At 38.5% G+C, this 16,006-nt stretch overlaps 1 protein-coding gene across 3 annotated transcripts in view; it reads left to right on the top strand.

Annotated features, from left to right (window-relative positions):
• The window catches only part of SGCD (sarcoglycan delta), a 426,107-nt gene that overhangs the window by 401,762 nt on the left and 8,339 nt on the right, over positions 1-16,006 (top strand). For all 3 annotated transcript variants that reach the window (XM_050793959.1, XM_050793958.1, XM_050793960.1), the window contains one exon: positions 14,179-14,302. In XM_050793959.1, coding sequence (XP_050649916.1) covers positions 14,179-14,302 — 124 coding nt within the window. The remainder of the gene's footprint in view (positions 1-14,178; positions 14,303-16,006) is intronic.

Below are 16,006 nucleotides of genomic sequence, written 5' to 3'. Positions count from 1 at the left end.
TTAAAACAGGGATACCTGAGCCAGAAATAGTAGTGCACACCTGTAATCCCAGCTATTCTGGGGGCTGAGGCAGGATTGCTTGAGCCCAGGAGTTCAAAACCAGGGCAACATAGTGAGACCCCTGTCTCTAAAAATAAAACAGGGATAACAAAGTGGGGTGGATTTATAATGTATCAACCTAGCTGAGCTGGAACTACATTTCCCAAAATCCTTTCCTGAGTTAGCATGGCTGCATGATGTTTGGAAAGTGAGAATGCAGCATCTGCCATACTCCTTTTGGGCTGGTAAATCAGTGCAGAGCCACAGGCACTGTTGGAGATCACCTGCTCGATTACCTTGCTAGTGTGGGGCAGCAGCCCGAGACTTTAGTCTTTTGGCTCCCACCATTTCTCTTCTAGCTTTTCCAGCTCCTGGGCTAGGTACATGCTGAGTTTCAGGAAGAAAGACAGAAGTGGTGGGAGATTGTCGTGGGTTCCAGTTCATCATCATTCTTCCCTACTTCACACCCATCTTTTTTTCCTGACTCCCACCCCACTGACTTCAAGCTCCAGCATCAGACACAAAGACAACCCTACCTAAATTGTTTAACCAGGTCTCCCAAATGTGTAAGGACAAATTCCTATAATACACGGAATTATATATCTCATTCATAGATGTTATCTTTCTCTAATGGAGCCATGATCAACAAACCTCCATGGAGCTTTCTAGCCAACTGACGACTCTTCAGCTGGATGTGATTCTTAGAAAGTTGCCACATCCATAATTTAAAAAGAAGTTGCCAACTTTTAAAGTTGACTTGATTTTACCATACCATGTCAAATTCCATAATCTTTGGAAAAATCAGAAACCTAGACATCTAGGGCAACACAGATGGTAGTTTTAAGTTCCCTAACCAGTCCGCCCTCTGAAAACAATTAAGATTATTCAACATTCAAGCCCTAAAGGAGCATGAGAACACAGAGACACCAACTGATCGTTGAGGCCCCTTTAATTTTATAGATTTTGCTAACCTAGATGAAATTTAGCTTCAGTTTTCATGGGCTTCTGGGTTACGGGAACAAAGCAAATCTTGGGGTTCACTGAAGTGGGGAGTCTTAGAGATTTCACAGATGAAACTGGGGCCCCCACGTACCAAAGCCTCAGTGTAAGGATGAAATAGACTCTAATCTGCCTAGTCTTCCCTACCTGGCCCTTCCACTCAGAGGACTACAAGGGAAATTGCCTGTCTTAAACCTCTGCACTGAACGAAAGGGAAAAAAATAAATTTCTCTACCACTTGATAACTTCAAACTGGCCTTCACTCTGGCCTGTAGCCTAGCTGAATTCTTATTACTTGGATGGGCCTGAAACCTCAAGCAGAGAAATTAGTTTACAGTGGGTCCAAGTTCATGGTGGTACCAGTGTGTGATGGAAACAAATGCAAATCCTCTCTAGAGAAAACCATCTTAAATTCAGGCTTCAAATAATTCCTGCAGATAAAAATCCAAGCAATATGAACTCACAGTCAAGAAGTACAAAATACACTCACAAACAAGGCACCGTGAGCAAGACAGCAGGCAGGAAAACAAGGTAGCCAATGTAGACCCACAGAGACTTCAGTTATGAGAATTAGCAGAGGAAAAAACAAGGTAAGTATGTTTACTATGCATAAAGAAACACATGAATAAATTAAGAGTAAAAAATAAAGGCATATAAAAATAACTGATTAGAAAAGAAACGGAATTGCTAGAAATGAAAATATAATCTCAAAAAGCAAAACTCCAATGAATATGAGATAGAGAAAAATAAATCAATATGAACATATATCTGAAGAATTACCTCAAAATCAGAGAGACAGAAGAATAGGAATGCTAGAGTAAGAACATCTAATCCAAATTGCAGAATGAATGAGGAGAGAGAGACTAGGGCAAGAACAGTTTTCAAAGACATATAAGGTGAGTATTGTCCTAAAGTGATGAGAGACACAGAACCACAAGTTTAAAGACTAAAAAAAAAAAAATTAAAATACTGCAAATAAAGTGAAATTTACATGTAAACTTATCAGAATGACACTATAAACCATCAGAGATAAAAAAGGAGTAGGAGAGGAAAAAAAAAAAAAAAAAACAAGTAGAAGTTCTGGGATTGAGGTTAGACTGACAGCTGATTTCTTCATGACAACAGTGAGAAGCAGAATATGAAGGAACAGCATCTTTAATACCTGAGAGAAAATGATTGTCAGTGCAGTGTTGTAGATATAGCCAAAGTCCCTCTCACACAGGAGGGCAAATTAAAGATCTATTCCAGAAAAACAAAACTGGGGGCTTACCCCAGAAGACATCTACTAAAGGAAAATGTCAAGGATTCTTTTGATATTGGAAAGCCTAAGGTAACAGAAGGAATACGTAAAGAGTTAAATATATAGACATAAATAATGTTGCTTGTATAAACAATAGTCTTGCAGGATTAAAGAATACAGAACTAAGAGAATTAAGACAGCCAGGTAGTGTCCTGAGGCCAGATAAATAGATCAGGGTGTTTAGAAATAGATCAACATATATATGCTTAATTGACTTTCAACAAAAACGTCAGTGCTGTTCAATAGGGAAAGGATTATCTTTTCAGCGAATGGAGCTGGAACAACTGGATAAACCTATTAGAAAAAATGAACACTATTCTTAAAAATTAATTCAAGATGGATCGTAAATTTAAGCATAAATGCTAAAACTATAAAGATTCTAGAAGAAAACATGGGAAGAGTATCTTTGTGACCTTGGGGTAGTCAATGGTTTATTAGAGAAGGCACAAAGTAGTAAAAATTACAAATATTAATACATTGAAATTTATCAAAATTAAAATCAAAATTTAAAGCTACTCATTAAGAGACACTGCTTTAAAAATGAAGGAAAAAAAACTCATGGGTTGGGAGAAAATACTTGAAATATATATGAAAAAGAATTTTTACCCAGGATATATAACAAATCAATAACAAAAATACAAATACCCTAATTGTTAAAAGGTTGAGGGAGAGATTTAAATAGACCCCTTCCAAATAAACGTAATGAACACCCAATAATCACATGAAAAGGTGTCTAACAACATTAGTCATCAGCAAAGTGAAAATCATAATAAAGTACTATTATGTAGCCACCAAAATTTCTATAATTAAAAAGGCACTCAACATCAATGGCGATAGGAATGTAAAACTGCAAAACTATCTTGGAAAATAGTTTGACAATTTCTAATTGTGTTATTAATCTATTGCTGTGTAACACATTACCCCTAAACTTAGCAGTTTAAAACCACAGACATTTATTCTTTCATTTTCTGTAGGTCAGGAATCTAGGTGCAGCTTAGCTGATGCCTCTGATTCAAGATTTTTATGAGGTTGCAGTTAAGCTATTGGACAGGGCAGTGATCTTATCAAATGCTGGACTAGAGGAGGGTCCACTTCTAAACGCGCTCCAGTGGTCATTGGCAGGATTAAGTTCTCTGTAGACTGTTGGACTGAACACCTTAGTTTTTCTTGGGTTCATGGCCTCCTCTCCCTCAGTTTCTCGGGCCTCTCCACAGGGCAGCTATCAACATAGTAGCCGGCTTCCCTCAGATTGAAAGAGTGAGAACAAGAGCCTAAGATGGAAGCCACAGTCTTTTTACATCTTAAGCTCATAAGTGATATCCCATTAATTTTGCCATATTCTATTTGTGTAGAAGCAAGTCATTACATCCAGTCCATGTTGAGGGGTGAGAATAACATAAGGGCATGAATGCCAGGAGACAAGGGTTCCTGGGGACCATCTTAGATGCTGCGTCACCACACACATTAAAGACAAGCCTATCTTGTGACCTAGGCATTCCACTCAAAGCTGCCTATTCAAGAGAAATGAAAACTTTTCCTCAAAAAGACCTGTGTAAGAATGTTCATAGTACTTTCTACAAAATAGCCACAAACTGGAAACAACCAGATATCAATTAACAGTAAAGTAGGTAAACAAATCATGGTCTATTCATGCAATCAACCACTACTAAGCAATCAAAAGAATGAACAACTGATGAACAGAGCCACACGGAAGAATCTCTAGTTTCAAAAGTCATAAAAGAGTAAAAACTATTGTTCTCATTATATGAAGTTCAAAAACAAGCAAGATTTATCTGTGGTGCTAGAAATCAGAAGAATCGTGCCACTGGAGGGTGGTGGGTGCAAATGCAGAGAAGCCTGAGGTGACTTCCTAGGGTAGTGGTAATGGATGCGATGGTGATTACCTGAAACTAGACATTTATCAAAATTCATCAAAGTATATTATTAAGATTTGTGCACTTCACTGTAAGTTTTACCTCAATAAAAAGTCATCTGAAATTTTTAAAAATTCAGTTATATGAAAGACATCTAAAACAGAATAGTTGATATTTAAAATGACAGAAAAATGTGTCCAAGTCAAATAACAGAAGCATAGTGGAACAACTACACAATAGACAAATAAATTTTAAGACAAAGCACTACAAGAAATAAAGAGTATCACTGTATATTAAGATAAAGAAGATAGAACAATTCTAAGCTGGTATGTATCTAATAACATGGCTCTTTTAGTAAATGATAAAACAGATAAAAATATATATGGATATTCAAAAAATTTGAGTGGAACAACTAAATTACTTGAGTTAATAAGACATGTAATATGGCACCAACGACTGAAGAACACACATTCTCTTCAGATAAGCATGCAAGGTTTATAAAAATTGATACATACTGAGCCAAAAAGGTGGTCTTTTTTTTTTTTTTTTTTTTTTTTTTGAGATGGAGTCTTGCTCTGTTGCCCAGCCTGAAGTGCAGTGGTGTGATTTCAGCTCACTGCAACCTCCACCTCCGGGGTAGCTGGGATTACAGGCATGCACCACCATGCTCAGCTAATTTTTGTATTCTTAGTAGAGATGGGGTTTCACTATGTTGGCCAGGCTGGTCTCGAAATGCTGACCTCAGGTGATCTGCCCACCTCAGCCTCCCAAAGTGCTAGGAGTGCTAAGCGCCCGGGCTCTGTTTTTAAAGAATTCATGTTATACAGAAAATGTTCTCTATTACAAGATTGTCAGTTCAAAAACTGACAGTCTATACTAGAAATACTAGAAATCTATACTAATAAATCTTACATCTTTCTAAAACTAAAGAACACCCTTCTATAAACCTCATGGGCCAAAAGAGAAGTCATATTAAAATTAGAAAACATTTACACCTATATTATAAATATTCCTTTGGGATGCCATCAAAGAAAAATTCATAACCTTAAATGCATATATTAAAATTTGGAAAGGCAAAAATTAACAAAACAGCACATTTTAGAACTTAAAACTGGAGAATTATCTGGGACAAAACAGATAAATTTATGAACTAGAAATAAACATAAAAATAGATCAGATTGACAGACCCAAAAGTTAGCTCTTTGAAAGGACTAATAAAATAAACCTCTGGAAGTACTGTTCAAGGGAAAAAGACATGAATAAAAACATGTGGGACCAAAAAAAAAAAGAGAGCTACAAATGCAGGGGGCATTTTATTTTTTATTTTTAAAAATCTTTATCAGTGTAAAAGAGAATAGCATTTTAAAATAAGGATATTATTTTTAAAAAACTTTGTCAATAAACTTTAAAACTTTGTATGAAATGGAAAAAAAAAAAAAAAGCTAACTTACAAAAACCAACTGGAGAAGAAACACCAAACCTCTATGAGGCTATAATTATTCTTTTTAGTGGAAAAACATATATTTTTCATGCCAGAGGGTTTATCAATGTGTTTAAGCATACAAGGCACAAATAATTCTAATCTTTCATAAATAACTCTGGATTATAGAAAAGTGATAGAACCTGACATTGGTATTACAAGAAAGAAAAATTATAGAACACACTCTTATGAATACAGATGCAAATTACCAAAAATAATGAAATATTTTCAGAAATATATAGAAAAGATAATACATAATGACAAAGTTGGGCTCAAGCCAAAAACACAGGAATGGATGGTTGTTGGAAAATTAATATAATTCACCATATTAATATATTAAGGAGAAATATATTATCTTAATAGATATTCCATTATATATTATAAAATAGCACTTGATTAAATAGTATTTGATAAAATTCACATTAATTAATGATAGAAACTTTTGGCAAAATGAGAATAGAAGAGAACTATCTTGTTAAAAGGCATTAGGGGAGAAAAATCCTAGAACAAAAAACATACTTAATGGTAAATTGTTGAAAATTTCCTTTTTAAAGTGAGGAAGAAGCAAGGTTTTCATTTCTTCTAATCAACACTGTATTGTATGGTTCTAGAAAGTATAGTATAAAAAGAAAAAGAATTAGTATAAGAAATGATAGCCACACGCAGTGGCTCCTGCCTGTAATCTCAGCATTTTAGGAGGCCGAAACAGATCACTTGAGTTCGAGATCACAGGAGTTCGAGATCAGCCTGGCCAACATGGTGAAAACCCTGTCTCTACTAAAAATACAAAAATTAGCCAGGTGTGGTGGTGGACACCTGTAGTCCCAGCTACTCGGGAGGCTGAGGCTGCAGTGAGCCAAGATTGTGCCACTGCACTTCAGCCTGGGCAATAAGAGCGAAACTCTGTCTCAAAAATAAATAAATAAATAAATAAAACTTTCACAAATTAACATAATTTATAGTTGCAATGAAAACCTAAAATAATCTACAGACAGATTATGAAAAACAGCTTATCTAGGTGTTGACTTTTAAGATCAACATACCAAAAAAGTCAATTAGATATCTATATTTCAGGAAAATAGGATATCTATATTCCAGGGAACAGGAGAATGAGAAATACTGTTTAAAAAAATACTCTTTTCTTTTTTTTATTATTATTATTTTTGAAGACGGAGTCTTGCTCTGTTGCCCAGGCTGGAGTACGGTGGCGCTATCTCGGCTCACTGCAAGCTCCGCCTCCTGGGTTCACGCCATTCTCCTGCCTCAGCCTCCCGAGTAGCTGGGACTACAGGCACCTGCCACCACGCCCGACTAATTTTTTGTATTTTTTGCAGAGACGGGGTTTCACCGTGTTAGGCAGGATGGTCTGGATCTCCTGACCTCGTGATTCGCCCGCCTCGGCCTCCCAAAGTGCTGGGATTATAGGTGTGAGCCACGGCGCCTGGCCAAAAAAATACCATTTTCAATAGCTACAAAAGGTTAAACTATTGAAATACATCAAAGAAAACATAAGTAATTAGAGATAGCTACAGTGTTCACAAATTGAATTTGAATCCCATCCAAATTCCAACAGAATTTCCTTATGAAACTTAAGTTCATTCCAAAATGTATGTGGAAGACCCAAGAATTGCTAAGACATTCTTGAATAAGAATAAGGTAAGAGGACTTGCCTTATGAAGTATAAAGAATTTTAAAACTCAAGCTCCAAATTTTTTTTTTTTTTTTTTTTTTTTTTTTTTTTTGAGACGGAGTCTTGCTCTGTTGCCCAGGCTGGAGTGCTGTGGTGCAATCTCGGCTCACTGCAAGCTCTGGTTCCCAGGTTCACACCATTCTCCTGCCTCAGCCTCCCAAGAAATTGAGACTACAGGCACCTACCACCATGCCTGGCTAATTTTTTGTATTTTTTTTTTAGTAGAGACAGGGTTTCACCATGTTAGCCAGGATGGTCTCGATCTCCTGACCTCGTGATCCACCTGCTTCAGCCTCTCAAAGTTCTGGGATTACAGGTGTGAGCCACCGTGCCCGGCCTACAATTTTTAATTAAACAATATTTTGCAGGGATAAAGAGAAGAGACTAGAAACCCCCAAAACAGAGCCATAAACGTATAGGAATATTATTTATGATGGAGCTAAATATTGGCTTTTTCAACATCTGTTAAGATAATCTCCATCTCTTTCGACCCCAACCTCAGAATATAAACAAAATTAAATACCTGATGAATTAGAGACATAATGAAAAAAGAAAACATAAAAGCTTTGAAAACAATACAGAAGAGCTTCATGACCTCAGTGTAGGGAAGGAATGCTCAAGTAAGACACAGAAAGCACAATCCCTATTCCAAAAATCATAAATTTGTCTGCATTAAAATGTAAAACCTCTGTTCATCCACAAATGCTAAATATAAAAGACAAACCACAAACGGAAAGAAATTGTCAACACATAGAACTGCTAAATATTTTTCAGATTATATAAAAGTATTCCACAAACCACACAAAAATCAAAATAGACAAAAATAGAAATAAACAAAATGGATGAAAATATTTCACTGAAGAAAATCCCAAATGGCTTACAAATGACAAGATGCTTAACTCCATTAATAATTAGGTAAATACAGTTTTAAAAGACAATGGCATCCCATTTCACACTCATTTCATACTTAGCAGTATCAAATGTCAGCAAGAAAGTGGAACAACTGGAACATTATACACTACTAGTGGGAAAGTCAATTGGAGCAACCACTTTGCAGAGCTATTTGTCATTATCTAATAAAGCTGTAGATATGCAGATCCTTAGGAGTAGCAAGTCCACTCTCCCACATGAGTCTGAAAGAGACTTTTGCATTCAGGCATGAGGAGCTACACACAAGAATGTTCATGGTTGCACCATTTGTAAAAACAAAAACCCAGAACCAACCCAGTGTCCGACAGTAGAATGGACAAATAAATCATGGTATATAGTAACACTAGGGAAATTGAATAAATTACAGCTATGTGCTGAAATGTAGAATAACCTCAAACATCATATTGAGGGAGGAAAAGGAAAGTCATTATAGAATTATAAAGTGGAATTGTTCTGTGTGTGAAGTATGCAATAGTAGTATATTGTTTAAGGATGCAAATTTAGTCATTAAGAAAAGCAGGAAAACAGCAAACAAAATTCCTAATAGTTGTTACTCCCAGGGAGTGAAGGAAATAGAAGGGATAAGGAAGAGGGGCTCAGGTTGCTACAAAATTTGTTTTTTCTTTAAAAAGATGGTAATTATACAAAACCATTGTCATTCTTTATAACTATGTCAAGAAACATTGTCATTCTCTCTCCCCCATCCCCCAAGATGGGGTCTTGATCTGTCTCCCAGGCTAGAGTGCGGTGGCGCAACCTCAGCTCACTGCAACATCTCCCTCCCAGGTTCAAGCAATACTCCTGCCTCAGCTTCCCGAGTAGCTGAGATTACAGGCACCTGCCACCATACCCGGCTAATTTTTTTGCATTTAGTAGAGATGGGATTTCAACCATGTTGGTCAGGCTGGTCTTGAACTTCTGACCTCAGGTGATCCACCCGTCTTGGCCTCTCAAAGTGCTGGGATTCCAGGTGTGAACTACCGCGCTGGTCAGCATTGTCATTCTTTATACCATATTTATAATTTTATATTACTTTGTTTCTATTCCTAAAATGTAAGAATTCAGATCAAAATTCAAAACAGTTTCAATTTGGAAACGCTAAAATCAGAAGCCCTGGCAACCACTGGCCACGTTAGATAGAACAGCAGCTGTTCCTGTAGACAGCATCTCCATCACCTCATTCACATTTAGGCCAGTGCCACATACCACATGTTACTGTTCTGGTAATGTCATTTTATTTACAGCTTTCTTATGGGTTACTCACTGACATCACCTATTTAAGTCTTGGTGGGGGCACCTGAGTTTATGACCCTTGGACTAGAGCAGTGCTTCTCAAAGTGTGCTCCCCCAAACAAGCAACATCAGCATCACCTGGGAACTTGTTTCAAATGTGGATGTGTGGGCACCCCTCTAGACTTACTGAATCAGTAACCCTGGGGGTGGACCCAGCACTGTTTTCATAAGCCCACCAGGTGACTCTGATGCTTACATTTGAGAACCATTCTTCTTGAAGATATGGCACAGCCTGGCGCAGCCTAGCTGCAGCTCCCCCCCTTCCTGGCCACTCCTCCTTTCTGCATCTCTTCAGTGAGGCTCTTCTTTCTCCTCTGAGAGGGTTGCAGTTTCTCCTAATGGAAGTCGTGTTCATTTGCAAGAGCCAGCAGGACCCTTAACTGCCACCCCCATCAGGAGGAAACCTTCTTCCATTTTTCCTTACTACGTGCCATCTAAACAATTTTGTTGTGATCATTAATCTACGGGCAGAGGGTGATGGTCATCACTTCAGGAGTGACGCTCTCTGCAGTTTCCACAGGGCTTTTGTAGGAGCGTATTAGTCCATTTTCTTACTGCTATAAAGAACCAGCTGAGTCTGGGTAATTTATAAAGGAAAGATGTTTCATTAACTCACAGTTCCCCATGGCTGGGGAGGCCTCAGGAAACTTACAATCATGGTGGAAGCTTAAGGGGAAGCAAGGAACCTTCTTCACAAAGTGGTAGGAAGGAGAAGTGCCAAGCAAAGGGTGAAAACCCCTTGTAAAACCATCAGATCTCATGAGAACTCACTATCATGAGAACAGCATGGGGGTAACCACCCCCATGATTCAATTACCTCCCACCAAGTCCCTCCCATGACACGTGGGGATTATAGGAACTACAATTCAAGATGAGATTTGGGTGGGGACACAGCCAAACCATATCAAGGAGCTTTATCTCAGGGGAAAGATTAGCATGTGAACAACTTCTGTTAAGTCTGCCTGAACATCAGAGGACATTAAGCTGGGTTGTAAAACAGAAAGCCAGTTACCTTTTTTGTCTCTGCTTCCAGGAAATCATCATTTCTATTTTGTTGCCTTTCACAATAGGACACTTTCAGAGTAGTGCCCTTTCTCACCACCCTGGTTCTTTCACAGCTGAGATGTGGGGAAAGGCAGGAGTCATTTCTGAGTCTACCTCTCCGGCCTGGGTCCCTCCTACTAATCTCAGAGACCTAGGCAGTGGGCAAGAATAAAGCGAATTCTAATGCCCATCTGAAATGCCAGTCCTGCATCTGATAAAACTCTGTAAGCTCCACACTTTTTTCTATTTCAAGCTTTCTTTTTCACCATTCTGTTTGTACTGAATCATTCACTTTGAACTCTCTGTACCAAGTTTGAACACATTCCAAATATCCTAAATTTGATGTTGCTGAAGTAGACTGTTCAAGTTATAAGAAATACTGTATAACCATGAAGTATGCATCACTCAGCCATATATACTACTATTACCTCACTATTGTTTACGTACATTGGTTTTAGAAATGTAAGCATTAATTTCTTGAAGAAAGGATTACAGAAAATGGGGTAAAGATACGATAGATGGAAAGAAATAGTTTTTCTGGAACTAATATAGTATAAACAAATATTAGCTCTGGAGTCCACTAAATTGAATTCAAATCTTTGCTCTGCCATTTTACTAGGAGTATAACCATGAGCAAGTCACTGTACCTTAGATTCCTTGTTTGTATAATCGGGACTATAGAAACACCAGATTGATAGGTTTTGGTGAGGATTAAATGAGGTAACACATGTAAAGCCCTCAGCAGTGTCACCACCTAATAACTAACCCCTCAATAACACATAGCTGACATTGAAGGCAAGAAATAAGACCAGAAAAACAGATCAGAACAAATCCTAAATGGAGTTCAGATCTCTTCTAAGGAAACTGTAGAACATATTCTACAAGTTTTGATAAGTAACATTTTCAAAACTTACTTCAGGAAGATATATTTTTGTGTGAAGTTCACTGGGTAAAAGGAAAAACTAGAGACAAAACTTGAGAGACAGTTACAATAGTCCAGGTTACAGGTGACCCTTTCATAACCCCTCCCATTGATTCTGATGCTCACATTTGAGAATGATTCTAAGAAATTTTAGGAAGAAAAGAGGAGGGAAAGGGAGAAAGATTTGCCCATGGTCATTTAGTGGCCACTCCATGGCTTGATTCTGAGAACAGAGAAGTTCTGAGTTAAAAGCCATGTTAACTGAGGGAAAGAAGGAAGAAAGAGAAAAGATGATAGGAGGACTGTCACCTGGGCAAGGGGGATGATGGCAGTGCCACTGATAAGGGGCGAGCAGGCAGTATAGTAAGAGCGCAAACTCATCCTACAAGGAGAAAGGTATCGACATTAGTGCAAACAGGAGTTAGAAAACTTAGGATATACTGTGTACATCAACCAGACTGTATAGGAGAGAAAAAATAGAGAATGGCCAAAAACCATCTTCATATCTCAAAAGTGAGAGGGAGTCAAGAGCACAGGGGCAGCTCTAGTTAGTTGGATTAGGGTTCTAGACCAGGCCATACTGCACAGACGTCACTTTCGGTTGTCCTACTAATGAGTCCCCTTCTCTGTTGCACTGACATTATCAAACCAAATGCAAACGAGATGAACCACAATAATGGGCAGAACTGCACCTGGTTCAGCACAACCTGGTGAAGGCCTTAAGAGGAGGGGAGGTGGGGAGTGGAGGATTTTTGCCACACCCAAAGGGGTAAGACCACAGAAGAAAAAGTTATCTACAGAGACACTTAGGCCAATCCTTTCATAAGTACTCCAGGACTACTGCTTCTCTTGATGACTTCAGTTGACTCATTGTAGGGGGGACAATTCAAGGGAGAAGGCTGCTGCCTGGAAGCAATCCTCAAGAACCTAGACCTGAAAAATGTGGATGAGCTCTCTCTTGGCGTTTGTGCGGTGTGGCTGGGGGTTGCCCCGTAGTGGATCTTACTGGTCAGCTTGCTCTGTTTGCCACTTACTGAGGCCCAAGAGACTTCACCCTATTCAGAGGCAGTGGCAAAAACAGAACGAAGTCAGCAGTGGGCAAGGAGAATGATGTTCCTTTTTAACATGTTTAAGGTGTCTGGAAGTTAGAAGTACTGAAATTAAATTCAGGAAACTGGTCTGGATCAGAGTGTTTTGAGAACCATTGCTGAGGTCTCTGTTCCTAAGTTAGGATACTTCCTTTGTAACAGAGAGGAGGATCTTCATACATTCCTATCTAGTAATAGTATCAAAATCAATTGGGTATGATGGTTCATGCTTGTAATCCCAGCACTTTGAGAGGCCAAAGAGGGAAGATCACTTGAGCCCAGGAATTTAAGACCAGCCTGGGAAAACATAGCAAGACCCTATCTCTACAAAAAATTTAAAAATTAGCTGCACATGATGTCACATGCCCTGCTACTCAGGAGGCTGAGGCCAGAGGATAACTTAAGCACAGGAATTTGAAACGGTAGTGAGCTATAATTGCGCCACTGCACTCCAGCCTGAGCAACAGGTTGAGACCCTGTTTCTAAGAAAAATAAAAATAAAATCTAGAATATTTAGGGGATGGTTGGGTTTGAGTTAATGTTTTTCTCATTATATGAATTAGGCAAAAAGCTTCCTGAGGAGTATTATCCTGTTTTGCCATCATAATTAGCATAGAATGTGGCTGATTCTCCTCTCGATTTATTTTTTATCTTGCATACCATAAAATTCACTCATCTGGAAGTTTTCACAAATACATAGAGACCTGTAACCACCACTGCAATCAAGTTCCATGACACAAAACATGTTTTTCTTATGCTGTCCCTTTGCAGTCAGACTACCTCTCCTCCCCAGCTCCTGCCAGGCACTGACCCTTTCTGCAATGCAGAAATGACAGCTGCATTGAAGGTTAAGGCCTGAGGCTTTCTTCTGATTGGTTGGTATTGTAACAATAGCAACAGCAGTAATAGTAATATATAATACATATTTGAATTTCTATTGTGTCAGGCACTATTTGAAGCACTTTATAAATGAGGAAACTGAGGCTTTAAGAGATTTTAGAAAAGAAAGAGGAGGTAAAGCCTCCTCTTTAGAAAAGAAAGAGGGGTTAAAAAAGCCACCCCATGGCTTCACTCCAAGCATGTCAGACTCCTACACCCATTTTCTTTATATGATTCTGCCTCCATGGAAGATACAGAAGCAGGACAAAGTAGAAAGGATACCTACCAATTCCGGGAAGCTCGGTTTAGACCCGGGATTGCCTTACTTTTTTTTTTTTTTTTTTTTGGTAAACTTATATAAGAGTTTGATTAATTATACCAGTAAAACAACAATTGGATATAAGATAAAATGAAGCCAGGATCCTAGAACACCTTCCTTACAGCTTTTGTAAAATGCAATGAACATAAAACCTTTACTTATTATGTTCCCTGTCATAAACTTGACCAGGTTTGTAAAGCAAAACTTTAACAAATTCTCTGATCAAATACTGGAATGCTCTGTTAATGTCCTTGAGTATGAACTTCCTTTTGTATTAAAAAGAAAAAGGGATCTTTATTGTTGATCTTTGGTGTTTTTCAGGTTGGAGTCCCCAACCCGGTCTCTAGTGATGGAGGCCCCAAAAGGAGTAGAAATCAATGCAGAAGCTGGCAATATGGAAGCCACCTGCAGGACAGAGCTGAGACTGGAATCCAAAGATGGAGAGGTGAGGGGTGAGAAAGGCAGAAGTTCACAGAGCTACAGCTCCAGTAGGCCAACCCTTCCCCTAACTGGTTGACCTTGGAGTTGGATCCTATGGCATATCAAGAAAAGGAGCCAAGCAGGTTTTATTTCTCAACAATTAATTGAGCAGCATGATTATAAGCCAAACCCACAATCCATCAAAGTGATGATTATTTGTAAAATGCAGAGATAACGGCATGTATTCCAAGTACAGAATTATATGACCATGAAAATGAATGCTATTTTCAAATTCCCTCTTGTCACCTTAAAATAAGATTTTGTTAGCCAACATAATTAAGCTGTATATATTATACACATCTGGCTCAAGATGAACTTAATTTACTTGTTGTTACTTGGTGTCACACGTTTTCTGTTTTCATTGAAAATAGGGAGGCAGATTGAACAGCTGTCCCAACCAGAACAAGCCAAAACTTAATAGGGTAAGACTAGGCAGCAAGGGAATGAAACACTGCAGATATTCATTCTCTTATGCCAACACAACCCCAGTTGGGTGAACAGAAATGCTCCTTGTGTTTTTCCAAGCAAGACAAGCCACTTACTACCCACCCCCAAAGTATGATTTGTCTGTAAACTTTTTAAAATGCCTTCAGGCGGGCACGGTGGCTCACGCCTGTAATCCCAGCACTTTGGGAGGCCAAGGCTGGTGGATCACGAGGTCAAGAGATCGAGACCATCCTGGCTAACACGGTGAAACCCCGTCTCTACTTAAAAAATACAAAAAATTAGCCAGGCATGGTGGCAGGTGCCTGTAGTCCCAGCTACTCGGGAGGCTGAGGCAGGAGAATGGCGTGAACCCGGGAGGCGGAGCTTGCAGTGAGCTGAGATCACGCCACTGCATTCCAGCCTGGGCGACAGAGCAAGACTCAGTCTCAAAAAAAATAGAATAAACATTTAAAAATAAAAATAAAAATGCCTTCAAAGTGTTTGTAAGTGGACTTTGCTATTTAGTCATAGAGTAAAAAATCTGTTTAAGAAAAATGCTATTCCACCTGACTATTCAATGAGAGAGGTTATCAGTCTCTACCTGCTTCTGTATATCCACTCCATGGATATGAAAGTCCCCCTTTGGATTGGTATGGCATTTGCTGTTTTGTTTTAGAAGAGATAGAGCATTCAATTATCACAACTGCCTCTTCAAGCAGCCACAAACTGCAAACCACACACATATAAAAATAGTGGCTACTTCACATATGCAGTTTATAGCTATCAGAATTTGAACTCTGGAGGAATCAGTTATAATCATAAATCTAATGGCACCTTCCACCACTGCTTATTTTTATAGGCATGTTTTCCTCAGAGTATATTCTATAGACCATCAGCCCCATAAATTGTTAGAAAAAGAAAAAGAAAAAGCAGAAAGGCTCACTAGCATTTAAAAGTTGGAAAATGTTACATACTCTATTCTCTTCTTGAGCACTCACCTTGCACACAGTCATAGTAGGATCTGAGAAGTCCCATAGTAAAGAAAATTGTTAAATGTCACATTTTCACAGTTATGTGACTCTAGGACTCTATTCACATTCTGTATGACTTTTTTTTGCAAAATGCTAACATAGACCAATGCAGTATTATCTTGCTGGAATCTAAGCTTCTGTGAACGTAGAAACTTTCCGTCTTGTTAGTATCCAAATCTCCAGTACCAAAAATAATCAACACAGTAGGTGCT

Source organism: Macaca thibetana, chromosome 6 (genome assembly GCF_024542745.1).
Source record: "Macaca thibetana thibetana isolate TM-01 chromosome 6, ASM2454274v1, whole genome shotgun sequence".
Taxonomy (NCBI): domain Eukaryota; kingdom Metazoa; phylum Chordata; class Mammalia; order Primates; family Cercopithecidae; genus Macaca; species Macaca thibetana.
Note: the sequence above shows the minus strand (reverse complement) of the source record. Positions and strands in the feature narration are given on the sequence as shown.